Below are 27,625 nucleotides of genomic sequence, written 5' to 3' on the forward strand. Positions count from 1 at the left end.
GCCTAGGATATAGGATAGGCTGAAAGCAGAAAACAGGCTTGTGCTGGGGCTAATCAACATCTTCTGTGTGGTAGGAGGAGTGGGCAAAATTCTCTTGATCTGTATTTGGGTAGCTGGAAAGAGACTTCACATGATGGAGAGAAATAACTCACAGTTTAGAGCTAGAGATGATCTTGGAGGTGATCTATATAGCCCTTTCACTTTTTAACAAATATTTTCATCTTAAAATAATTTTAGACTTATAGAGAAGAGGCAAAAATAATATAAAGCATTCTTCTATACCATTCATTCAGCCTTCCCTAATGAATAAGCCCTTTATTTTTAAAGATAAGGAAATTGAGGCCCCCAAATAGTAAAGTCACTTGCCCAAGGTCACACAGGTCAGGTTGGGACTAGAGTCCAGGAGGCCTGGCGACCTGTCTGGGTACTCAAAGTGACTTCCTTGGTCTTCAGCAAAGTTTCAAGACGTTTACATGCTTGCCAAAATTTAGACTTTCTTCTGCTTTGTGCTACTGGGCTAAAATGGAATACACACATCGGGGGCTAGGGTAATTCATAGATAAAGATTCTGTACCCTGTGCCTGCTGCCAAAAGAACATATATAGTTCCTCAGCCTACATACGCCTTCCGTAGGGGTTTCATTTATGTTTCCAAAGCCACTGTGAACATTTTTTATCTCTGCTTCCTGCTCTGACCTTTGCCATCTCCTCTAAGCAAGTTCAAATTCACAACCTTCACAGTGAGATGAGGCTCTGTGATACGTGGAGAAGGCACGGAGTGGGGGCTGGGGCACACTGGAAAGAATCCACCCTATCATGTTAAACAGCAGCTAAGCCACCCACACACCAAAAGACCTGGTACATGCTGTTCCCTGCAGAGCTAAGTAATGGTCCAGGTGGCTTTTTGCCAGGCAGCGTTAGAACAGACTTTGGGCCACACCGGGCAGTTATCATACCTGTTATTTGGAAACTTGGCTTGAAGAGGTTGAAAGGAAATGAAAGGCACTGCCTGCCTTGTAATGCCAGCTTTTCATCCCCAACCTCACACAAGGTCCCACTGCGTGAAGGGCAGGAAGCCACCTCTATCTGTACTCAGGGCCTTAGAAAGCCCTCATGGGGGTTTGAGGAAGAAGCCTGCTCTGGGGCCCCTGGGTAAGTGGAGGGAGCTTGGCCAGCCTCCAGGCCATGACCTGGAGCTGCGAAAGGAGAGTCTGGGTCTGGGCCCTGGCTGAGGGCCAGAAGTAAGAAGTCCTTCTGGGTCACTTGTTCTGGGTAGGTTTCCAAGTTTCCTCTGAGGCCGCATAGTGGCTGCCCCTCTCAGAGTTCTCCATTAGATCCAGTCAAACTGAGTCGATGCTCTGTACTAAACATACATCTGGTCCTGCCCACCTGGTGCCACTCAACTGGTGACACAAGGCGTGCTGTCATCACTCTGCTCCCAAGTCAGGAACTCTGAGTCCAGAGCAGGATCCTGGGGTCTTCCAGGTACAGAAATCAGATGAAGGTGGTGGAACTCTGGGGCTCAGGTGAGCGGATCCCTTACAGATGGGGGGCACCCTCTCTTCTGAGTCTGAGATGGGATTGTGAGGCCTCAGAGGATTCTTAGAGTCCAGTGGTTCTCAACCTTCTGGCCCTTTAAATACAGTTCCTCGTGTTGTGACCCAACCATAAAATTATTTTCGTTGCTACTTCATAACTGTAATGTTGCTACTGTTATGAATCATAATGTAAATATCTGATATGCAGGATAGTCTTAGGTGACCCCTGTGAAAGAGTCGTTCGACTGCCAAAAGGGTCCCAACCCACAGGTTGAGAACCGCCGTAAATATAGTCAGAAGGGTCATAACTGGTCCCTTCCAGCCTCTGCCAAGCTGGGAAGGAGAGCAGAGGGGTCCCTTCCATCAGGGAAAGCTTGGATGTAGAGGGGCCACATAAGGGCTTGCCGGAAGTGCTGCAGGTAGAGGGTGATCAGGAGATGGTGGTTAGAACTGGAACTCCGCCTCAGGCTTTCTCCACCCTCAACTCCTCATTTCCAAATTGCTCTCTCATCTCTTTTATTTCCTGTTTCCCTACTTCTTCAAGGCGTGTGAGAGTATGTCCCCCGTGCCTCCGAGTCTTGACATAAGATGTAAGAAAAGAAATGATCAGGAGGAAAACTCCTCTATCCTTTCTAGGCTACTGCTCTCCAGAAGTTTCCAGAGCCAGATCCTGTCCCTCCTTCTTGTATCACTGTTCTCCCCCATTTTTTAGGCCCTTTCTGTCCTTCTTTGTCCCATATCCTGTCTCTTTCCCCTCAATTTCACATAAATGCTAAATGCTTCCCATTTAAACCCCCTTGGAAAAGGAAATCCATTTAGTGTTACTGCAGGCCAGGCTCTATGCTTTGCATTTTATGCATATTTAATCTCAAGCCCATAATAGCCCTGTGAAGTTGGTGTCTTGTCCTCATTTTTTTCATAGGGCCAGGTTTGCCATCAGCAGCCCCAGCAGCTACATGGCCTGATTCTTGAGTTAATCAAGGCCTTGGCACATCCTTTAGAATTAAAAGTTAGTCCCTCTTTCAAATGCAAATGATGCTTTTTAGTGACTAACTCTACATTGTATTAAGGCCTGACCAAAGAGAAAAGAAAGAGTTCTAGTGAACGATATCTATTTTCATAGTGGCTTTCACCAAGACTGTGACCGGAAGGGGTGGCATTATCTCACTGATCTATCTGCAGTAAAAGGTGGCATTGACCTCATTTTTACTTGTGAAACAGGTGCAAATTGCTATGTGGAATGTAATAGAAACCCTGCTATCCTTATCCCCGTGCACTGCTCTGAGTCTGGTATGGGAACTCCAGAAATACAAAGGAAATTAGGAAATATTCAAACCAACATACAAATTAGAAAATGAGGTTTATGAGAAAAGGGCAATGGAATTGGGATTTTTAATTCGGGGAAAGAATAAACTTAAAGGTGACCTAGTAGTAGTCTCAGTCTGTGACAGATGATCAGCTATGCTCTGTGTCTGATGAGAATAAGAGTAAGTTGATCCTAATTTAAACATAAGCATTTAGGCCTCATTTATAAAAATATTTTTGACCACCTACTATGTTCCAGGTGCTATTGGAAGTGTTTGGAATATTGTATCAATGAACAAAACAGATAAGCATCGCTAGCCTCATGGAATTTATATTCTACCTTGAGAAGACAGACAATGAACAACAAATTCGTAGAATATTGGAAAGTGATTAAATCCTCTTCAGAATAAAAAGAAAAACATAGAGCAGGGTAAGGGAGTCAGAAAGTGTAAGAATGGAGGGCAGGTTGCAGTATTAAAAAGTGGTCAGGGGAGGCCACATTTAGAGAGTGATTTTAAACACACACACACACACACACATTCCTTACTTCAGTTTATGTGGGCCAGCACTCCAGAAATAGCTTAGCTGAGTTGTCTGTTTAGCACTTCACTAGGCTACAGAGCAGGTATTGGCTGGTTGAGTTCTCATCTGGAGACATGATGGTGAAGAATCTGCTTCTGGGCTCACTTGGGTGGTAGGACTAGAGGTCCCAACTTCCTGATGGATGTTGGCAAGAGGCTGGCCACAGTTCCTTGAAACCACCCACTACCCTTTGCCATATGGGCTTTTCCACATGGCAACTTGCTTCACCAAGTCAGCAGGGAGAGGCGCTAGAGCAAGTCTGCTACCAAGACAGTCTTAAGGCTTAACATTGTCAGAGCAGTGACAGTCCCTACCTTTGTTATATTTATTGGGTGGAAGCAAATTACACATGCTGCCCATAATCAAGGGGAGGGAACTATACAAAGGCATGAACACCAGGAGGCCGATACCATGGGAGCCGTGTTAGAGTCTGTCCACCACATAATCGTCCCACTTTTTTTTTTTTGCAGAGATGGCATGGGAAGGGAAGTAAATAACATAGAGTGACCAATAGAGGAAGATGCGTTCCTAGGTTCTACCTTCACAGCATTTATAACTGTCAAGCATCCCAGATTGGTGGTCTCCGTGTTGAGTTCCTTACTCACCCTTTGTATTTGGCTATTTGCATTGACATTTCCTTTATCATATCTTTCTTTACATCTTTTTGTTTACATCAACTTTATTAAGTGTACAGTTTGATGAGTTTGAACAAATATATACATCTATGCAACCACCACCACACAATAGAGATATAAAGTATTTTATGACCCCCAAATTGTATGTCCCATTTGTATCAATCCTGTCACACCACTGGCTGTAAGAAGCCATTGATCTACTTTCTGTCTATGGCTTAGTTTTATCTATTCTAGAATTTCATGTAAATGGAAGCATACAGTATGGATTCTGGTGCCTGGCATCTTTTACTTAGCATAATGATTTTGAAGTTCATTCGTGTTGTGTCACTAGTTCATTCTTTTTTATTGCTGAGCAGTATTCCATTGTTTGAATATAATGCAATTTGTTTATCCGTTCACCTGCAGATGAGCATATGGGTTTAGTGCAGTGACTAGCTATTAGGAATAAAACTGCTCTAAACATTCATGCACAAGTCTTTGTTTTATTTCTTGTGGGTAAGTACCCAATAGTGGAATTGCTAGGCCATATCATAAACATACATTTCAATTGATAAGATGCTGCTATTTCCCAAAGTGGTTATGCCATCGAAAATGTCTTTTTAAAGCAGTGCCTTAAAGGATATGAGGATGTTAGCAAGCTGATAACTAGGGGAAGAACATTCCAGGGCAGCCATGGAGCCTGAAGCAGCATGAGAAGGTGCAAGAATGCTGAGAGATGAGGCCCTAGAGCAGTGGTTCTCAACCTTCCTAATGCCGTGACCTGTTAATACAGTTCCTCATGTTGTGGTGACCCCCAATTTCATTGTTACAAATTGAACATAATTAAAGCATGGTGATTAATCACAAAAACAATATGTAATTATATATGTGTTTTCCGATGGTCTTAGGCGACCCCTATGAAAGGGTCGTTCGACCCCCAAAAGGGTCGCGACCCACAGGTTGAGAACCGCTGCCCTAGAGGTAGTGGAGCTGATGCAGATCAGATAGGCCCTCATAGATAATTGTAAAGACTTTGGCTTTAACTCTTATTGATAAGGGAAGCCATTTAAAGGTTTTGAACAGAGCAGTGACCTAATAAATGAGAGTTCTATCTGAATTTTGAAAAGATCTCTGTGGACTGACAGTTGGCAGAGGGGAGTAGAATTGGGGAACTGGGTGAAACAGGTGAAGAGATTAAGAAGTACAAATTGGTAGTTACAGAATAGTCACAGAGATGTAAATGACAGCACAGGGAATATAGTCAGTAATATCAAATAACTATGTATGGTGCCAGGTGGGTACTTGAAATATCTGGGGGATCACTCTCTAAAGTACATGATTATCTAACCACTATTCTGTACATCTGAAACTAATACAGAATAATATTGAGTGTAAACTATAATTGAAAAAATAAAAAAAAATTTAAAGATCATTGTGGTTATGATATTGAGAAAAGGCTGTAGAAGGGAAAAGGTAGAAGCCAGGAAAGGCTGCTGGGAAGCTATTGATTGTAGTAATCCACATAGGAGGTAATGGTGATCAGACCAAGGTAATAGCAGTTGATGGGGGGAGAGATGGTGAAGGTAGCACGAGGAGGATTTGCTGATGAAGGGATGGATGTTGAATATGAGAGGAAAAAAGGAATTAAGAAAGACTCCAGGGTCAAAGCCCAAGCAACTGGAAGGATGGAGTTGCCATAATTAAAACTGGGAAGGCTATATGTGGAGCAGGTGTGAGGGTGGGGAGTGGGATTTCAATTTTGGACATTCTCTGTTTGGGATATTTGTTGGACATTTCCAGTGGAAATATCAAGCAAGCAGTTGAATTTATGTCTGAAGTTTTATTTATCCAATTTATTATGGATAATGCATTGGACTGGAGATATAAAATTTGGGTGTTGTCAGCATATAAATAGTATTTAAAGCTGTATAAGATCACCAGGGAGTTAGAACTACCAACAGGGAAGAGAAAAGGACCAAAGACAACCCTGGGTCACTCAAACATTAATAGAAGAACCAACAAAGGAGATAGGAAAGATGTGATTGGTGAAGTGGGAAGAAAACCAAGAGTCTGGAGTCATGGAAACCAAGTAAAGAAAGTATATAATGGCCCAGCCAGTTGAGTGTCAATCTATGAACCAGAAGGTTATGGTTCAATTCCTGGTCGGAGGAACATGCCCTGGGGTTTTGGGCTCGATCCCCAGTGGGGGGTGTACGGGAGGCAGCTGATCAACGATTGTCTCTCATTATTGATGTTTCTGTCTCCCTTCCTCTCTGAGATCAACAAAAATATATTTTTTTAAAAAGAAAGAAAGTATATAATGGAAGAGGGTGGGATCAACCTTTTGAACTGCCGCTGATAGCTCAAGTAATATGATGACTAAGAATTGACCTTTAGCTTGGCCTGCATGGCTCAGTGGTTGAGCATTGTCCTATGACTCAAGAGGTCACGGTTTGATTCCCAGTCAGGGCATATGCCATTTTTGTGGTTGTGGGCTCGATTCCCAGTAGGGGGTGTGCAGGAGGCAGCCAATCAATGATTCTTTCTCATCATTAATGTTTCTATCTCTCTCTCCCTCTCTTTTCCTCTCTGAAATCAATTTAAAATTTTTTTTTAAAGAATTGATCTTCGGATTGAACAACACAGATGTCACTAGTGATCTTGCTTAGAGTAGTTTGATGGACTGGTGGAGGCAAAGCCTGATCGCAGAAAGAATAACAGAAACTGAGAGGAAAAGAATTGGGCTCAATGAGTACAACAGGTCCTATTTAGGAGTTTTCTTGCAAAGGAGGACAAAGAAATTGGACAGTCACCAGTAAGGGGTTTATAGAAGACTTTTTTAAAAAGATAGATGAATAATAGCATGTTTGTATACCAATGGAATTTTCCAGTAGAACGTGAAATATTGGTGAAGAGAAGGAGAGAGTTTCTGGATGGTTCTTTTGAGAGGCAATGCATAAATGGGATGTTTGGCTTTAGGTGGGAGCATGGATAGTTGGCCTGTGGTCACAAGTGGAGAGACAGAGTATGTGAGCTTAGATGCCTGTGGACGGACAGATACAGTTGGAGAAGACTGTCAAGAGTTTTCTTCTAGCATTTCAGTATTCTCAAGGAAGTAAAAAGCAAGCTTGTAATACTTTAAACAATAAATTTTTTTTAAAAGGGAAAAAAAGCAAGCTTATTCTCCCACTGTGTATTTTCAAACATGCTCCTAGAGTGAGTCACTCTCCCTCATGTGTGCTAATCCCTGCTGACATATCCTCGTTCACACCTGGAATAGCCCTATCCATTTTCTCTGCTTATCTAAACCTTTCTCAGGTTTCAGAGTCCAACTCAGATTCTACCTGCTCAGGTGGGCCTGTCCTTATCACACTGCCTGAAATCCTCTTTCACTCTCTGTGCTCTTCCAGCAACTACAGTCGAGATGCATTATTTGGCCAATGTTATTGAATTCCTGGCTGCCAACTATCTTTCCACATGTACAGTCCTTGTCCCTCCTTTTGGATTATAAACACTTTGTGGGGTGGATTGATCTCAAACTTCCTCTGTAGCCTTCAACATAATCTTCAACATTGTTGAGCCTATAACAGAAGCTCAGAAAGTGTGTGTTAATTGTTTGCAAACACCCTGAAGGTTGCAAGGGAGGCTAATCTGTGCAGAAAAAGAGGAAGAGCAGACATCTTTGCATCCTTTGCTATCTCCTCCACCTGGGAGGCCCAGGAGCTGTGCTTTGGAGGAGAACCCTCATCTCTTCCCGGAACCCAGCAGCCTCTCCAAGAGAAAGGTTGGCAGAAATAGAGGGCAAACACATTGAGGAATGAAATAGGTAAGAAGAAGAAATTCTTGTGGGGGGGGGGGGGCGTAAGAGATCAATCAAAGGACTTGTATGCATGCATACACGCATCACCAATGGACACAGACAGTAGGGGGGTGAGGGCCTGTGCTGGGGGGTGGGAGCAGCCAGGAAGAGGTCAATGAGGGAAAAAGGAGACATAAGTAATACTTTCAACAATAAAAAATTTCTAAAAGAAAAAAAAGAAGAAATTCTTGACAGTAAGAATTGCTTAAGAATGGGCTCTGGCCTAGCCAGATTGGCTCAGTAGATAGAGCATGAGCCTGCGGACCAAAGGGTCCCCGGGTTTGATTCTGGTCAAGGGCATATACCTTGGTTGCAGGCTCCTCCCTGGCCCGGGCCCTGTTTAGGGCATGTACAGGAGGCAGCCTATCAATGGGTTTCTCTCACATTGATGTTTCTCTCTGTCTTTCCCTCTCTCTTCCACTCTCTCTAAAAGATCAATGGGAAAAATATTCTTGGATGAGGATTAATCCCCACCCCCACCCTCAAAAAAGAGTGAGTTCTGTTTTATTTTGAACAAATTCACTCATCTGATAAAGATGTGATCATCTTCTATGTATGGGCACTGTGCTAACAACAGTGGGGATACAGTGGTGAGAGAATAGAGGGGTCCTTGTCCTCCTGATACTCGTCGTAGTGCCTGAACATAGTTTGAGTAGGCCTGGGACCTGACCCCTCCTCAGTGCCATGCTTGCTACCACTCGTCTCGTTTTGCTTCACTTATAATGAGCTGGAGTCACGTCTGTGTTTTATTGGTTGCTGAATGCCATCATCCCATGAAACGCTAAGATTCTCCTGTACCACAGGATCAGTGTAATACAGGGCAGAGCGTTTTCTGTGTGATGTACCGAGAGCTAGTACACCTTCCTCCTAACATCTTATAGAGCAGTGCTGTCCAGTAGAAATACAATGTGAGCCACAGACGAAATTTAGAAATTTCTAGTGGTCATATTAAAAGAAAAGTTTTTTTAAAAAAGTGAAATTAATGTTAATAATGTCTTTAAAATATTACTTTGGCATGAAATGAATATTTAAAAATCGAGAGTGTATATTCTTTCGTTGTGGTTGGCCTTTGCAATCAGTGTGTACGGAGTCTTTGAAGTCCTTACAGCATATCTCAGGTTGGACTGGTCACATCTCAGGGGTTCAGTAGCTACATGTGGCCTGTGGCCGCCGCCCTGGATGGCAGAGCTGTAGAACCTACAGTCTTAAGTGCTGTGCCTGATCCCAAACAGAAGCTCAGGCACTGATCAGAGGGCCTGGCTGCAGGACACAGCTAGGCTTTCCAGGAGGAGCAGCTTAGATTCCAGTGTGGAGTGTAAGCTTCAGGGTAAGAAACACCGTCCTGCACTTTGCAGGACACCAATCAGTGGCTCTGTCCTTTTTGAAAAATAAAAGCAAGTGAGCTGAATTTGGGGATAAATGTCAGATCACGTTAGACAACCTGGACACTTTTTTAAAAATCTATTTTTATCGATTTCAGAGAGGAAGCGAGAGGGAGAAAGAGATAGAAACATCAATGCTTTTTCTCGAGAGAGGAACCAAGATGGCGGCATAGGTTAACGCCGGAGTTTGCTGCTTTGAACAACTACTTCAAAAGTGAAACCAAAAAACGGAAGGGACATCACCCAGAACCACAGGAACGCTGGCTGAGTGGAAGTCCTACAACTAGGAGGAAAGAGAAACTCATACGGACACTCAGAGGAGGCGCAGTGCTGAAGTCAAATTCTGAGGTGCGGAGTGCGCGGAGCGGGCTGGCGGCGGAGGGCGCGGTTGGCGTTTTCAATCGGGAGGGAGTCGCAGACTCTGAGCTCCAGATACAGGCGAGTCTTTAGGGACCCAGACTCAAACGGGAGAAGCAGGACTGTCTGGCTTCGGTCAGAGCGAGTGCAGCTTTCTCTCTGAGCTTTGCAGCGGGTGCTGGGACTCAGAGAGGCAGAGCCCCTGGGGACAGGACTGAGAGCCGCCATAACTGCTCTCTCTGGCCCACCCTGTTGATCCTGTGCGACCCGCCCTGCCCAAGCCCTGCACACAGGCATTTGCCGGATAGCCTCAGGCAAAGGCTAGATTAGCACCTCCCTAGAGGACAGAAGTTCTCTCACTGCTGACACAGCTGATTCTCATAGCCACTTGGCCTGGAGGTCAAACCCTCCCTGGAATTAGCTACAACAATCAAGATTTAACTATAAGACTGCGAACAAAGACCACTAGGGGGTGCACCAAGGAAGCATAACAAAATGCGGAGACAAAGAAACAGGACAAAATTGTCAATGGAAGATATAGAGTTCAGAACCACACTTTTAAGGTCTCTCAAGAACTGTTTAGAAGCCGCCGATAAACTTAATGAGATCTACAAGAAAACTAATAAGACCCTCGATCTTATATTGGGGAACCAACTAGAAATTAAGCATACACGGACTGAAATAACGAATATTATACAGACTCCTGACAGCAGACCAGAGGAGCGCAAGAATCAAGTCAATGATTTGAAATGCGAGGAAGCAAAAAACACCCAACCGGAAAAGCAAAATGAAAAAAGAATCCAAAAATGCGAGCATAGTGTAAGGAGCCTCTGGGACAGCTTCAAGCGTACCAACATCAGAATTATAGGGGTGCCAGAAGATGAGAGAGAGCAAGATATTGAAAACCTATTTGAAGAAATAATGACAGAAAACTTCCCCCACCTGGTGAAAGAAATGGACTTACAGGTCCAGGAAGCGCGGAGAACCCCAAACAAAAGGAATCCAAAGAGGACCACACCAAGACACATCATAATTAAAATGCCAAGAGCAAAAGATAAAGAGAGACTCTTAAGAGCAGCAAGAGAAAGAAACTCAGTTACCTACAAGGGAATACCCATACGACTGTCAGCTGATTTCTCAACAAAAAACTTTCCAGGCCAGAAGGGAGTGGCAAGAAATATTCAAAGTGATGAATGCCAAGAACCTACAACCAAGATTACTTTATCCAGCAAAGCTATCATTCAGAATTGAAGGTCAGATAAAGAGCTTCACAGATAAGGAAAAGCTAAAGGAGTTCATCACCACCAAACCAGGATTATATGAAATGCTGAAAGGTATCCTTTAAGAAGAGGAAGAGGAAGAAAAAGGTAAAGATACAAATTATGAACAACAAATATGCATCTATCAACAAGTGAATCTAAGAATCAAGTGAATAAATAATCTGATGAACAGAATGAACTGTTGAATAGAATCAGGGACATAGAAAGGGAATGGACTGACTATTCCTGGGGGGGAAAGGGGTGTGGGAGATGCGGGAAGAGACTGGACAAAAATCGTGCACCTATGGATGAGGACAGTGGGTGGGGAGTGAGGGCGGAGGGTGGGGCGGGAACTGGGAGGAGGGGAGTTATGGGGGGGAAAAAAGAGGAACAAATGTAATAATCTGAACAATAAAGATTTAATTAAAAAAAAAAAAAAAAAAAAAAAAAAAAGAAACATCAATGATGGGAGAGAATCATTGATCGGCTGCCTCCTGCATGCCCGCTACTGGGGACTGAACCCCAATACCAGGCATGTGCCCTGATTTGGAATCAAACTGTGACCTCCTGGTTCATAGGTCAACGCTCAACCACTAAACCACTCTGACTGGGCAGCACAAATCATTTAAAAACATTTAGTAGGCTGTATGTTTCCTGTGCACCAATTTATCTATAGAAAAATTAATACAGTTGTTATATATTTTTTTAAAATATATTTTATTGATTTTTTACAGAGAGGAAGGGAGAGGGATAGAGAGTTAGAAACATCAATGAGAGAGTAACATCGATCAGCTGCCTCCTGCACACTCCCTACTGGGGATGTGCCCGCAACCAAGGTACATGCCCTTGACCGGAATCGAACCCGGGATCCTTCAGTCCATAGGCTGATGCTCTATCCACTGAGCCAAACCGGTTAGGGCCAGTTGTTATATTTTTTAACTTCATAGTCAATTTCTACTTTGTTACTTTCAGTTCTAAACCTGCTGCCCAGAGAGAAGCCAGGCAGAGCTCAGGATGGTTCCCTGAGCTCCCCTTCCAGACTAGCTGAGGACACAAGTCATTCTGAGCATCTCCCTCTCAGCCCCGTGCGTGGGGCTGGGCTCCTGTCTGCACACAGGTGGCCTGGGGATTGCAGGGCTCTCGCCTCGCCCCGGCTTTCTCAGGAGGCCTGCACTTTGCTAAATTAAGCCCCGCCAGGCCTATTTGTGGACCCAGAGGCTCCAGCCAAGTGAGAGAGATGCGTCCAGCTACGGAATGTTCTGGGAGGGAGAGAAACACTGAGATCATTGGTATTTATGTACAGTTTCTCACTTGCCAGATCAACAGAGGCTTCAGGGACTCAACCAAGATTTTAACAGAGTGGCCACGGGGGACAGTTGAAGTGTAGAGCAGTGTGGACACCAAAGCAGTGTGTATACGAAGACCTCTGAGCTCAGTCTAACTGAACAAGCCCCAGACACCCCAATCCCCCCCCCCACTTTGTAATAGACTTTATTTTTAGAGCAATTTTAAGTTCACAGCAAAATTGAGCCAAATATACAGAGATTTCCCATATACCTCCTGCCCCCCAACATCCACAGCTTCCCCATCATCTTAGTCATCTCATTTTAATTTTCTTGGGTTCCTACAGTTAGTGTTGACCAGAAATAGCTCTCTCTTTCTTATGACTCATGCATCTTACTACCTGTGGGGAAACTAACATTTCACCAGATTATGTAACCAGACAACCGAGGGGTCTGGGCTGCCTGTCACTACTTGAGCCAATTAAGCAGAAATGGGGTTGAATCATATATGAGCATTTATTCCAGTAATGCCGGCAGTGTGGGAGAGCAGCAGGTCACCCACAAAAATCTGCCCTGCAGCCCCCCATAAGCCAGCTGCTTATATTGGGTAGAAGGACGAAGATTACGTGGAAAAGTAGGAATTACAGGCATGGGGAAGTGGGCATGGGATGATCAATACAGGTTACAAGTCATGCGGGCTGGAGGGGATTCTCAGAGGGCAAGTGTCTCCGGGGGCGCCCCGGCACCAGATTACAGGTGATGGGGGGGAGGGGCGGTTGTAAAGTGCCTCTGGGACTGTATTGTTTCAGCTACGAGGTCATAAATCTTTCCATAATGATAGACAGTTCTCCAAACAGGAGGATGGACTGCATTCGGATGTTAGCTCCCATATTCCAGGGTGTACAACTCTCAGCCAGGTAAAAATGTGCTTTCTCTAATCAGAAAAGAACAATCATGGTTAACAGAGCATGATTAATATTTCTTATAGTTATAGTTGGTTTCCAATATTCTATTTCTGCCCCTAACACCTACTCTGTGTCAGATATTTTCACTGAATTTTCTCATTTAATTTTCACAATATTCCAGAAAGGTAGTTATTAGCACTTGAAAAAACAAAAACTTGGGTTAAGCAATTTACCCCTAGAATACAGAGGTTGAACTGTATGGAACTATGTGGAACTGTGAAAAGTGGCTGAAGATCTGTACTTTCCTGTGATTCAACCTAATAGAATGTGAGCGAGCTAGTACTTCAGTCCTGAAGGCTACACTCTTTGCCTTGTACCATATGCTGCCCTAAGTACCAGATTCTTTCTTTCCCCTTGGCAGTGCGGTAGTTTCAGACTCATGTCTCTCACCCCTTAAAACATTAGGACTAGGGAGCCGAGAGGAAGGGCAGCCCAAGGTCTGACATGTGTTGAGTTGGGTCTAGGCATGTTTCTCTGGAGGCGAAAGCTGGAATTGCATTATGGGCCTCTATTAATTTGTGTATCTGCTGCTGTTTACAGCTGCCATGTGTGTGCGTTTCTGTACACTATCTGATTCTACATCCCTTCTGTTTATCACACTCGACTGTAATCATCTGCTTAATTGCCCCCATAGGCTGTAAATTCCCCGAGGACTGTGATTGTGTCTCCTCGTTCTTTCTAGTACCTGTTAGAGTATCTTGCACATCCAAAGTTGGTGCTTCATAAATATTTGATCAAAAAAGAAGTAAACAAATCTACCATCTCACAGTCACCCTGTCTTCTGCCCGGTGAGCACCCTTTCTCCTTCTTTCTCTCTCTCCCCTGTGTCTGTTCATACATCTGACCTCCGTACCGCCTTCCAACTCATTCACAGCTCAGTGTTTTTTCGGATGTGACTGTGTTTGTCTGCTTGGGCTGGGAAGAGAATGGTATTGTTTTCAGGCCCCTACGAAGGACTGACATGGGTTGTGCTTGAAGGAGAGACCTGAATAGAGAAACTTTGCCATTTGGATGTGGATCCTTGTATTATGTATTGTATGACCTGAAATTTTCCACTTGGGTTTTTTCCATCCCTTTGGGGGCCTGGACATTAAAGCAGGCTCTGGCCGGGAAGTGCCCTGGCCGCATAGAGTCCTCTGGGTACAGAGACTGTGGACACTGCTCTGCTGTCCTTTCCCTGGCAATGAAGGATGCTTGTCACATGTTGGGGCAACCTAGGTGTCTACTGTGGGGCTTAACTGCGCTAGTAGGAGACAGTGAACTTGGAATCTAGAAAGGCAGAAATTTCACCTCTGAGTAAAGTCTTTCCTGTATCATAGGGTCTAAGGGCTGTTAAAAAACAAAACCAACCCAGTACATTTGAAGATCTCACTGGCTTTATTAAGTGACTCATGAGTCAGGCAGCGTCCCGCCTAGCAACTAGAGGGATGATCCTGGGGTTGTACAAAATGAAAGCTTTTTACAGGAAGAAGGGGAGGGAAGGGAGCTGATAAAAGGAAAAGACTATTTTTAGACCACTGACATTTTCTTTTGGGAGCTGGGGGACAGCAAGGGTTTTTATCCTGCAGATTGCCTCTTCTCAATATGGGGCATGGTGCGGGCCCATGTGATAGATTACCTCATGGGTGTTGAGCAGAAAATTCCAGACTGGTTGATTAAATTATGTTTCTGGGAGAATTTGAAAGGGAACTTAGTTCAGGTATTAAATCCAGGTTTGGTATCACGGGCTTTAGCACAAGGTTTTTTTGTGACTGACTTCATTCACTTAATATAATGTGTTCAAGGTTCACCCATGCTGTATATATCATTTCTCCTAATGGCCAAATAATATTCCATTGTATGGCCATACCACATTTTCTTTATCCACTCATCAGCCAATGGGTAAAATTTTAAAAAGTGACTCTAGAACTTTATAGTGTCAAATATTTATGCTTGAAATGACTGTGCTCCTGAATGGTACTTGTACATTGTGGATTATATAGCAATTTCAACTTAATACCATATTTCCTTACCTACAGTGGTGTCCACCCTTCTCTTTCTTGCCCAGTCAGCCTCTTTGGGTTAGGTTATATATGAACTCCCTTACCAATGATCACCATTAGCATTTTTTAATCCATATCTTGGAATTTTGCTCTTCTTCCCTCAACTGGATTGCAAGCATACTGAGTATAAGAAATACATATTAGACATCGTCGTTATTCCCCACAGGGTCTCTAAAGTCCTTTTACACTAAGAGTGTGTTGCTAAATGTGCAGGACAAGGGCCTGCAAGAGTCAGAGCTGACCCACTCACACGGCTGGCTGTGATCACACGTCTTCAATTTGAACGTCTCTCCCCAACTCCTAGAAATGTGGAATTTCTATGGGAGGCAGTCTGTAAACTCTTGACCTCCTTAATATAATGGGTAATGATGCTTCTGGTCTAATGCTGAAAAGATTGATACATTTTGCTTTAAGAGCTTTTTTTTTTTTAATTGGCCAGATAAAGCCATTTTTCTTTTTTTAAAAAGGGGGGTAGGTTGTTCTTTTAGGATTTGCTGTGCCATGGCTTCTACTGGGACATAAATTTGAAACTCTTCTAATTTTTAAAAGTTAGAACCGTATTTTGGATTATATAAGCGAAGATCAATGAATAGAGTTAACACCGAAGCCTTGAAAAGGAGTCAGGTAATTTGTTGCTGCTGGCTGCTCTTAACCCAATTCTATGCTGAATTTTGCAGTAAAAATCAGGGTGGGAATCGATTCAGCGGAATCCCATGTTTCATGTGGATTGCTGGGAAGGCTCTGGTCAAGTGATGTTCCCAGAAACAAAACAAGCTACTGACATAGAGAAAGTCTGATTAAACTCTGTGTAACTAGGCAGTGATTTTTCTGCAAAAATAGGTTGTAGAGGGGCTAGACCAGCCGTGGGCTAACTACGGCCCGCGGGCCGGATCCGGCCGTTTGAAATGAATAAAACTAAAAAAAAAAAAAAAAAAGACCGTACCCTTTTATGTAATGATGTTTACTTTGAATTTATATTAGTTCACACAAACACTCCATCCATGCTTTTGTTCCGGCCCTCCGGTCCAGTTTAAGAACCCATTGTGGCCCTCGAGTCAAAAAGTTTGCCCACCCCTGGGCTAGACCTTAACACTTTAAATTGGAATGTACTTGTATTTCCGTGTGGTAAGATTTTGTATCACCTGTGAAATGACTTTGATCTGCTGGAATCAGTGATCATAAGATTTCAGATCTAATCTGTGATGCTGAAGCTATTTCAGCAGTTCTGTGTGAGACATAAATTTAACCGTCTGTTTGATTGAACAGACATAATACTAAGGCCTAGAGAAGTAATCTATTCTTTATCTTTCCTCATTTACTTTTTGCTTTCCCTCCTTTTCAATTCTCTTTCCTACTTAACTTAGAAGGATAAAGCTACCATGAAGAATGTGCGGATTGGATATGTATTTGCGTGCAGGGTCTGGGATAGCCCACCTTCGGTATAATCATTTATTTTTCTTTCTATGACATTATACTAGTTTAAAATGTGGTTATGGCTGGGAACTTTAACTCCCCTAGTCAGACAGGGTAAATTGGTTTTATAGTTGATAATAGATAATATTTCTTGAATGCTTACTGCACACCAGGCACCACGCGTGTGCTTTTTGCGCATTATTTCACTTAGTCTTCCGAATATTGTTATGAGCGAGGAACCATTACGATCCTCCCCTTGATCGATGAGGAGGTCGGGGCTCTTAGGGAGGGCGGGTGACTTGCCAGGCCCTCTTCTCACCTGCAGGGCCTATGCTCTCGGCCACTCTCCTTGCTGCCTCCACATCTTTCAAGAATGCCCTAATTGTATAGCTCACCACATTCCACAAGGTCAGGGGAGATTGGCAGTGTGTCCTGGCCTGGTCTCTGAAATGCTGGAGTGGAATGCTGGATTCGGTTATTGCTTTATCTTCAAGAGGAGCCCTTCTGGGTTTCAGTTTCCTTATTTTTAAAATGTGGGACCATCCTGTACCACTGAGAAAATGGGAGCTCTTGTGATGAAACCCATAGCATAGTATTAATAAAACTCGTCCTGCTTCATACTGTGTAATGGACTTCATCAGGGAAGGAACGGATTCGTTTCTGTGCACTCAGCTCGAAGCCTGAATAAAGCCCATCCTGAACTAAAATGCAGAGACCCCTCCATCGGCTCACCCACAAACCTGCTCCTGTTTCTGTGCCCTGGTTTAGTCATTAACGCGCGTTGCCACCCACTGGCTAGAAACCGCAGCATTGGCTCTCTCCTCCCTCTGGTCTAATCGAGCCTCTCACTAATCCTCGAGTCCTGTGGAGTCTACCTCTGAGAGGTCTTTTGAGTCTTCCTCCCTGTGCTTCGCTGGCTCAGACAGTCCCCACCTGTTCTGGTCAGTTGCCTCTTGGCTCATCATCATCTTCACGCCTACCTACCCTGAATTCCTTCCTCAGCACAGAGCTGGCCGGGGCCCTATTTTGCCTGCAGCTCCCTAGTGAGTTCTTGTTCTCTACTGATTACCATTCAGCCTTCTTAGCATGACGTTCACAAACTGGTTGTAAACTGATTTCTGTACTGATTTCCCACTCCTCACCATATACCAAGGCACTTCCCCTGCCCTGGGCACTTCCTGGACAAGCTCTCACCAAATCCTTGTCCATATTTGACTTGGGATGCTTTTATTTCCTTCTTCTGTTTGTCAAAATCTGACTTGTTGCTGCCTCACCTCAATACAAATGAAGTGTTCTCTTCATACATTTGCCATCAGAATCTCCTGTCACCTTAAACAAATGCAATTTTATGAAAGTCCAATTTTATCATAAAGGCAGGGTATTGTTTTCAGAAATGCTCATCACACACAATTTCTTTAAATAATTAAATTCCTAGGTATACTTAAAATACAGTCCTATATCCAGCACTTTGGTTTACAGGAACACACCTGTGTTGGTAAGAAAAAACATATTCTAATATACACTCCGTCTGTCAATGCATTAAAGAGCGAACAGGCTTGGGCAGTGCTCAGCACCAGGGGTGGTGAGGGACAGATGAGGAGGATGGTTAAGTAGCCCCGGGGAAGTCCTGAGGCCTACAGTCCGGTGGTCATTGGCTAGGTTACTGACCATCTGAATCCACAGCTGTGTCAAGGGCCAGGAAGAGGGCTGAGTTGAGATGACAAGTGGAGGACCGAGGCAAGTTCAAGTAGGAACCTGGTTCCAGGGTAGAGGGTCTGAGGCAGGTAATGATGATTCATGCCTGTGTGCTTTTCAGAACATCGAGCTGAAGGTTGAAGTGGAGAGCCTGAAACGAGAACTCCAGGACAAGAAACAGCATCTGGATAAAACTTGGTGAGTTGTAGTTTGCACTAGATGAGTTCTGGTCCCTTCCAGAGTCTGGCTCACTAACCCAAGAATAATAGATTTGAAACCAAATTCCTTACCCTGAATCTGGCATCTGGATGCCATGTCTAATTCAGGGCTCTGTTACTAAATCTGACAGACCTCACCATAGACGAATAAATTCACCAGACCTAAGTTTACAAACTTCCTATTCAATAATCTACCGATATAACACCAAGGGCTGGCATAGAGTTTGGGGAAAATGGGCTCGCTCATACACTGCTGACGAGAGTATGAATTGTGGCCACATTTTTGGTATGTGGCACTATCTAAGTAAAAAAAAAAGCATTTCCTCAGATCAAATAATCCTTAAAAGTATTCCTTACAAATAAAAATCTAAATCTATTACTTACAAATAAAAACATGACTATGAAAGGATAAATGTGTGAAGATAATTCCTGAATCATTATTTGTAATGGCAAAAACCTAGAAGCAACTATGCATCAATAGAGCAATGGTTGAAGGCATTTTGACCTAACCATACTGTGGAATATTATGCAGTCATTAAAAAGCATGAGTTAGCTCTATCCTGGTGGGAAGTCCCTGACAGACTAAGTGAGGGGGAAAAGTGCTGAGTGATGTTTATAGTGTCAGCCCCTTTGAGTAAAGGCAAACAGTGCTCTCTTGGTGTATATGTGTTTGTTTGATGCTGCATAGGAAGAAAACTGGAGAATTTCATATCAAATCCTTTAACATGCTTATATCAAGGGAGTGAGATTGGAGTTTGTGATGGGAAGGAGACTTGATTTTTTTTCTTTAAATAATTTTGTGTTGTTAAAATAGTTACTTTTATAATTTATAGTTTTTATAATTTAAAAACTGAGTTTTAAATGATAAGTATTATTAAAATTGCCATTAAAAATAATTTTCAGAGTGTATCCTGTGATCAGTTTACATTCAATCTGATCTGTCAATCTTACTATTGCTACTTCTCTTGACATTTAGGATGACTAGTCTAGCAAGGTCAGAATACTCAAAACCAGACTCAATAATACACAATATACTGGTGTTATTAAACACTTACTAAAGCATTAAGTGAGCTGATAGCTTTTAGGAAAACATAAAATAACAATTGAGTAATAGATTTTGAGATTTGTGTAATGCTTTAAAATTTTTTTATGTCATTTCAGCTTTTAATTAGGTGGCATTATCTATTTTTAGGAATGAAAAAAGTAAGGTACAGGGTATTAAAGTCTTGTCAAATGAGTGGCAGAACCCACATCTTCTGGCATCAATTCAGCGCCTCTGACTTCACAACAGCTGTAGCCTCTTCAATCAGGAATTCCTGGCCAACTGAGCTACTCAGAAAATGTATAACTTCCATTCTCAAGATATTATAGTTAGCTTTTGTCTATTGCATTTATCAAAGAATATGGAGTCAAAGTAAAAGTTGATGACTTCTGAGGTCTACCTATTTAGGGGTCTTTCTACTTAGGGTTATTCTTTTGACTTGTGTCCCTTGTACAACTAAGACCCTTCTATCCCCCAGAGACTCAAGTTACATAAAGCCTTTGGATAGTACTGAGTAGTGTCCACCAGTAATTAAGGGATCCTGTCATCTTTAGGAAAGCTCCCTTTGGTCTCCATGGACACAGCCTTCTGGGTCAAATATTAAAGTACCACTCGGCTTGGGTAGAGTAGCTTTGATTTATGAAGGTACAATGGTGCTCTCTGCTCTGAGAACAAGAAGGTGGTCCATGGTTCTCAACAAATGACTTACAGCAGGAATAAAACCAAACCGGAATTAAGATCATTCAGCACCTCATATTGCCCCCAAATTTCTAATCCTCAGACATCCACGGGCAGCTGTTCGCTAAAAATAAGCTGGTGACACCTGACCCGCTTTAGCGCCTGGACATTCATTCCTAAGGACGTCAGAGGACCAAAGCTAGGCCAGAACCCCAAGCCTCCGTAGATTAAATGTCTGCTCTCCGCAGGGAGAACTGGATGGGACGCTGGCCAGGTAGCCCAGATGCAGGGCAGGTATTTAGGAGTTACTGGCTATAAAGGAGGAGAGCATTTCTGTGGCTGTCCAAATGGGATTTCTGTCCCAGCAGTGAAAGGAACACTTGCAATTCAAATAGCAAGAAAGGCAGGGAACTAGCAAAGCACTCTGGGAGGATAAGCCTGAGTGGAAGAGTCCCTGGACAGAAGATAGTGGACATGGAGGCTGAGTTCTGAACAGTTTGATGGTGACTCACCTTCCAAATGAAAGATCCCCCAGGAAGCTATAGGAATAATGAAGCCTCTAGGGCAGGGATGGGGAAGGTCCGGCTCGCGGGCTGTAGAAGGCCCTCAAAATGATCTGGTCTGGCCCTGCCAAGGCATTAGGGGTGAGTTAGTTAAATGTTTGATGAAAATATAGCAGGCTAATGTTTACGTTGATAATTTTGTATGGCCCACGAATGATGCTATACATATCCAAATGGCGCTTGGCAGAATAAAGGTTCCCCACCCCTGCTCCAGGGAGTCAAGTGTATTCTGATGGACAAGCAACAAAAACTTAAGAGTTCCTGGAAAGGTTGGAAAAAGCAGTTCTGAAAATAGTCGCCGAGGGGAAAAGTCTTCATTCTTCTCCTCATTCATCACTGTGTGAAACAGCCGACATGGGTTCACGAGCTAAATGACAGGACTGGCTCTGACTGGCCCGTGCTCTGCGGTTTCAGTGCCGATGCGGAGAGTCTCAGCAGCCACAATGAGGCCGAGCTCCGGCGCCAGGTTGAGGAGAGACAGCAGGAGACGCAGCATGTCTATGAGCTCCTGGAGAACAAGATCCAGCTTCTGCAGGAGGTAAGCAGGGGCCCAGGCCCAGGCTCCCTGCCCTGCTCCCTACTGCTCTGCCCCTGCATTCACCTTTCCTCCCCTCTCATGCACCCCAAACGCATGGAGTGTCCCCGTGTTTTAGGGCTCTTAACCTCGGTGGGGACTTCGCAGTCTCTCAGTTTTTGTTCTTTTTGCAGGAATCCAGGCTAGCAAAGAATGAAGCTGCGCGGATGGCAGCTCTGGTAGAAGCAGAGAAAGAGTGTAACCTGGAGCTCTCGGAGAAACTGAAGGGAGTCACCAAGGACAGGGAAGATGTACCAGGAGACCGGGTCAAGCCCGACCAACACACGGAGGCCCTGGCCCAGAGGGACAAGTAGGTGCCTTTGGTGCTGTATTTGTCACCTGCCTTTTGCCTGTTCTCCAGGTTCTGAGTCACATAGCAGCTGCACTCTTCCCTTTTAAGGACTTACAGTGTCCATTTCTAAGACTCGGTGGCTCCCACAACCAAAGATTTTCTTTTTAGGGTTGCGCCTTCAATGGTATTCATGGAAAGAACTCATTTGTTGGCAATCGGGAGCCTTGTGTAGGTATAAATAGAACAAGGGTCCCACGGAGGCAAACGAGAGATGTGGATTTACTGATTGTACAGACATTTACTGAGCACCTGCTACATTCCAGACACGGGGCTGAGCACCAAGGTTACAGATGAAAGACCCAGCTCTCTTATCATGTTGCACAGTCTTAATTAGTTCTCTGACAGAAGTAACAGGGGATGCTTGGGGGACATGGAGGATTGTCATCTCTTCTGGACTAAAGGTTTCTTAGAGGAGCTGAGATCTGAGCTGAGTTTTGAAGAATGGATAGAAGCTAGAAGAAAGCATAGGACGTGGGGGGAAGAGCAATGTTCTGTGCGAAGGAGAAACTGTGGCGGGGAGACAGAGGGAAGGGCGTATTTCAAGGCCTGCGTGTGGTTCTACGTAACTAGAGCAGAGGGTCTGGGGAAGACAGGGAGAGGTAAGCTGTGCTCACAGTAGGGGTCTGATTGTGCCAGCTTTGTGCGCCATGATAAGGAACTTGAATTTGTTTCTAAAGGTAACTGGGTAGTTGTTAAGGCCACTACTGTCCAGGTTGCTACAGCAAAACTTCTAACTATTCTCTTCACGTCCGGTCCTGCCCCTCTACTGTCCATTCCTATCTAATAATGTAGAGCTGTTTTGAAGTGGAGAATTCAACATTACCAGAGAAACAGCAAGATATGCCTTGCATGTTGTAGATAAGGAATAGCTGTTTATTTGAACCCATGGTTTGTATATTTCAACACGGCCTTCGGTCTTTTAACTTAATCCTAGCCTGAATGTCCAGCCTCTTCTCCAGCCATTGTCTCCCCCGGCCCCAGCCCTTCCCCCTTCTTTCTACCAATGACTCTTCCCCAAATATAACTTGTGTCTTCATACTTTCATTCCTCTGTTCAAGCTCTCCTTCTGAGCCTGCAAATAACCCGTCTTCAAAAATCTCTTCTCCTGAGCTTTCCCCAGACTCTTTCCAGTCAAATTAATCATTTAAAAAAAAAATCTGTCTTCCTGTAGCTCCATGGCAGCACCTAATGTACTACAAGGTACACATACACCTGTGGTATGGTAGCACTTACTATATTCTATGACTATTATTTGTTTCTATTGCTGTGTCTGTGCACTCCCCGAACTCTTGGCACACACACTAAAAGAATTAATGCTTTCACAGAGCAGAGATTGTGACTTTTCCAAACTTATATTCCCAGTACTTGGTAGAGTGCATTGAGTATACATAATAGCTATCTAAGAATTGTTTCTTGAGTGAAACAACAATAGCAACCGAAGAAACTATAACTCCAGGGCCCTTATTTCCAGTTACATACCTATGGTCTATAGATCCATAGATTGGCTTCAGGAGGCTCGTAAACCTAGTGACAATGTAAGCAAATTGTGTAAATGTTTGGGGGCTGGAGCAGAGCATACATGGCTTTCTGAAGAAAAGAATCAAAGAGTTCAATGACCCCCAAAGCTAAAAACCTCCTGTATTGAACCATGCTCTCTTTGGAGTGGGCTGAAGGTAGTAATAGTATCATGAACATAATTGTCCTTACTTTTTCTTCAATCCAGACAAATTGAAGAGCTGAGTCAGAGCCTGGCTGCCCAGGAGAAGCTTGTAGAACAGCTCTCCCAAGAGAAACAACAGCTGCTACATCTGCTGGGGGAGCCCACTAGCATGGAAGTGCAGGTGAGGTTTGGGCTGTACTTCCGGAGGCACTCGCCTCGTGCTTTCATGAGTCCTGCTTTCTTATATCTACATGTATTAGCTATCTATTGCTGTGGAGCAAGTTACTACATGCTTAGTGGTTTGAAACCATAGACATTTATTATCCCACAGTTTCTGGAGGTTAGAAGTCCAGGAACGGCTTGGCTGGTTTCTCTGCTCAGGGTCTCCCAAGTCTGAAATCAAAGTCACAGCTGGGCTGCGTTCTCTTCTGGAGGCTCACTCGAGAACTGATACATGACCAAGCTCCCTCAGGTTGTTGGGACAATTTTTTTAAAAAAGATATATATTTTATTGATTTTTTACAGAGAGGAAGGGAGAGGGATAGAGAGTTAGAAACATCGATCAGCTGCCTCCTGCACACCCCCTACTGGGGATGTGCCCACAACCAAAGTACATGCCCTTGACCGGAATCGAACCTGGGACCCTTCAGTCCACAGGCCGATGCTCTATCCACTGAGCCAAACCAGTCAGGGCAGAACAATTTTTTTTAATCCTCACCTGAAGATATATTTTGATTGATTGATTGATTGATTGATTGATAGAGAACATCAATGCGAGAGAGAAACATCAGTCGGTTGCCTCTTGTACATGCCCCAGCTAGTGATGGAACCACAAGCTAGGTATGTACTCTGACCGGGAATCGAACCTGCAACCTTTTGGTGTAGGGGATGACACTCCAACCAACTGAGCCACCCAGCCAGGGCAAGTCTCTTGGATTTTAATGATGGACGCAAAGTGGTATGAAAGAATGAGCTCAGGTTTTGGAATCTGAATCTGAGTGTCAACACTTGTTTTATGTATAGTCTTGGGCACGTTACATAAACCCTCCAAGTGGTTTCCTACTCTGTAAAATAGGCATTAAAATACCTCATGTTCGCTATTTGTACAGATTAGAAATAACATGTATGAGATGTCTAGGGTATGACTTACAACATGGTAACTATCATCACTATCCCTATTAACAACCTGAAAGAGTAAGGCTGTTCCTAAGATGAGTAGCAGTTATAGAGACATAGTCAGTCATATATTGCAAACCTCACTCACATTGCAACTGTCTTTGTTTTATAACAAGGACAAAATTAATAAATATAGCTGTTGTTTATTAGTGAGATTAATGGTCATAATTCTCCCTTCAGACCTGTTAGCCTTGCACATAAAAAAACTATTTTATAGACAAAAACTGAACTCAGAGTTGTCAATTTGAGTTATTGCTCATCAGGTGGACCACACTGGAGTATGAATGGTTCAGAGCAAATTGATCACAATGATAATTATCTCCCACTTTAATCTCTTAGACAAAAAGAAGTATTGAAGCACTTTCTGTAATATCTTGGGAACATTTAATCACTCAAATGATTCAGCTATTAAAATATAAAACATATCCCAAGTGTAATTTAAAATATTTATCAGTGAATATTCAACAACTTTTCTGAAGTAATGAAATCAGCACATATTGTACCATTTTCTATGTACCAGGTGTGGCTCTAAATATCTTATACATGAACTCAAATTAACAAGTCTGAAAACAACCCTGTGAAGTCTATTGACATAGGAGGCATAAAAAGAGAGTAATTTATAATAAAATAATGTTTTTTTTAATATGTAAGTTCTTGAGCACAATTATATTAAAAAGACAAAGAAATAGGTGCTTATAACTGTAACGGAAAGCACTGTGACTATCACAGCCTCAAATGCAGTCTGCCTTGATAAGTGATGTTACAACATGCAGGCATGTTCTGTTGGCACTTCAGAAATGGCAAGTGGCAATGCTGTTAGTAATGAGTTAGTGGTGATGCCAACATGATAATGAGCCATCGGTGATGCCAAAACTCTTGGTAAGTTTCCAAGTGAAATAAAACCAGTTCTCTCCTAATTTACACAGCAGTTCGACTCATGGAAAATTTAGTGTATATTAGTATGTCCATATATACAGTAGAATTAAGTCCTCAGTTCAGATGATTATGTAAACAGTTTTATTACTTCCATCAGTGCCCCATGGAAGATTTGAAAGTCATTCAAATGTCATGCTTTGTCCATTGCAAGTTATGTAGCACCCTTTGTCCCACTCATTATTGGGATGACAATGAAAACAAGAAACACCCCCATGAATTTGCAGAATTCACCAACAGAGATTGTACAGTTGCTCAGTAGAACCATGGCCTAAGGGGTCCTAGCCTCCAAAGGGTTAATAGTCCAATAAAAGATTGGCATGTAAAGAATTAAAATACAGGATGATAAATAAAGACATAGAAATATACGTGCAATGCTAAAGGGACCCATCAATTACAGGGAATAAGTCAGAGAAAGCCTCACCTGGAAGTCCCCCTTGACCCGGCCTTAAAGATGGAGTACACCCGACATAAAATTGGAGAAGTGCATTCTAAGCAAGGGGAACAATATATGCATAGTGAAGGAATTGGTATTACCAAACATATATGCTAAATGTTGGAGAGTGAAATACATAGCTGGAACGTCCCACACATGTCACGCTAAGGACTTCATGTTGTAGGCAACTGAGAATTTTTAAAAAATTAAGCAAGGGGAATAAAAGCATCTGATGTATTTTAGGAAGATAACCCTGGTGGTTGTTTAGACTGATTGACTGAGCAGATATTTGATGTCGTGCCTCGAGGCAGTAAATGGTGATCTGACACAACTAATACCTGGCTTCATCTGCTCCATTCTGTGAACTGAGTAGAGGCATAAAGATGATGATACAACCAGTTGTAAGGCGCTTTGTCTCCCCCCTCTGTATGCAGTAGTGTGTGGCAACTCTTGCTATTTGTGACACCGGAAGGCTTTGCTCTGGGTGTCCCCCCCCCCCCCCCCCCCCCCCCCGTATCTGCAAATAGTAGCTGCATTTTAGTTTCTGCAAATAAGATGCACGGCTTTGATACAGATTAGTTGACTCAACTGATTTTATTATCCCTCTGTTTCCCTTTTCCATTCTACCAAGACGTCGCACAGCATCACTGCAGCTGGAGTGTGCTGGCACAATACTTCTGAGCTTCTATTAGATAATTAACTTCATAGAACAACGACAAAAATGCCCTAAGCTTAACATGCCACCGACTGACAATACTGCGTTGGCCTCCCGTGCTCTGTATCCACTCGGGTCGCTAGCATGCTGTGATCGGGGTGCTTGGGAGCTGTTTGAGGTGGCTGTCCCCCTTTTCACTAGGGAGTCAGAGAACCGAATGGAGCGAAGTTTACAAAGCATCGCTCTCTTCCTTGGTGAAGGCGTCCTCAGCGTTGCAGGGAAAAGCTGGCAGTGGCCCCGGTGACGGATATTATTCCCTTTACAGAATGGCAGGAGCTTCATCTCAAAGAACCTTTTAAATAAAACCATTCCTGGAGGGTGTGCAGGCAAGGGAAACGATGTGCCTGCAAAGGACAGTCTAGAGCAGCGGTTCTCAACCTGTGGGTCGAGACCCCTTTGGGGGTCGAACGACCCTTTCACAGGAGTCGCCTAAGACCATTGGAAAGCACATATATAATTACATATTGTTTTTGTGATTAATCACTATGCTTTAATTATGTTCAATTTGTAACAATGAAAATACATCCTGCATATCAGATATTTACATTATGATTCATAACAGTAGCAAAATTACAGCTATGAAGTAGCAACAAAAATAATTTTATGGTTGGGGGTCACCACAACATGAGGAACTGTATTAAAGGGTCGAGGCATTAGAAAGATTGAGAACCACTGGTCTAGAGGAACTCTTGTTTTGTGTCTTCCCCCTTTCCCTCTCCATTCCCCCCCAGTATAAGGTGATATTCATTACCCTGTAATTTCACTGTGGCTGGCCTAGAATGAAACAGAACAACAGAATTCGGGAGAGGCATGCATTCAACAATCAGGCACCCACACAAAGCAGCAGACACCGAAGCCATTGCATTTATGGCTTGTTTGGAACCCGATGCAAATAATGCTGCTGTTCAATGAGGCATGATTCCTAAAATAGCAAACATTCCAGCGTTACCATGGAGAGATCTGAAGTAGAGGTTAAGGCAATAAT

General features: G+C 43.4%; 1 protein-coding gene across 9 annotated transcripts in view; it reads left to right on the top strand.

Moving 5' to 3' along the window:
• LOC118673634 (myomegalin-like) overlaps nucleotides 1–27,625 on the top strand; it is a 141,694-nt gene that overhangs the window by 41,137 nt on the left and 72,932 nt on the right. For 8 of the 9 annotated variants that reach the window (XM_036344707.1, XM_036344706.1, XM_036344692.1 and 5 more), the window contains 4 exons: nucleotides 18,415–18,491; nucleotides 21,209–21,332; nucleotides 21,503–21,678; nucleotides 23,444–23,561. In XM_036344707.1, coding sequence (XP_036200600.1) covers nucleotides 18,415–18,491; nucleotides 21,209–21,332; nucleotides 21,503–21,678; nucleotides 23,444–23,561 — 495 coding nt within the window. Of the gene's footprint in view, nucleotides 1–18,414; nucleotides 18,492–21,208; nucleotides 21,333–21,502; nucleotides 21,683–23,443; nucleotides 23,562–27,625 lie in introns of those variants that run through there. The other variant, XM_036344700.1, reaches the window with a different exon arrangement.

This window comes from Myotis myotis, unplaced genomic scaffold (assembly GCF_014108235.1).
Source record: "Myotis myotis isolate mMyoMyo1 unplaced genomic scaffold, mMyoMyo1.p scaffold_m19_p_18, whole genome shotgun sequence".
NCBI classification, from domain to species: Eukaryota; Metazoa; Chordata; class Mammalia; order Chiroptera; family Vespertilionidae; genus Myotis; species Myotis myotis.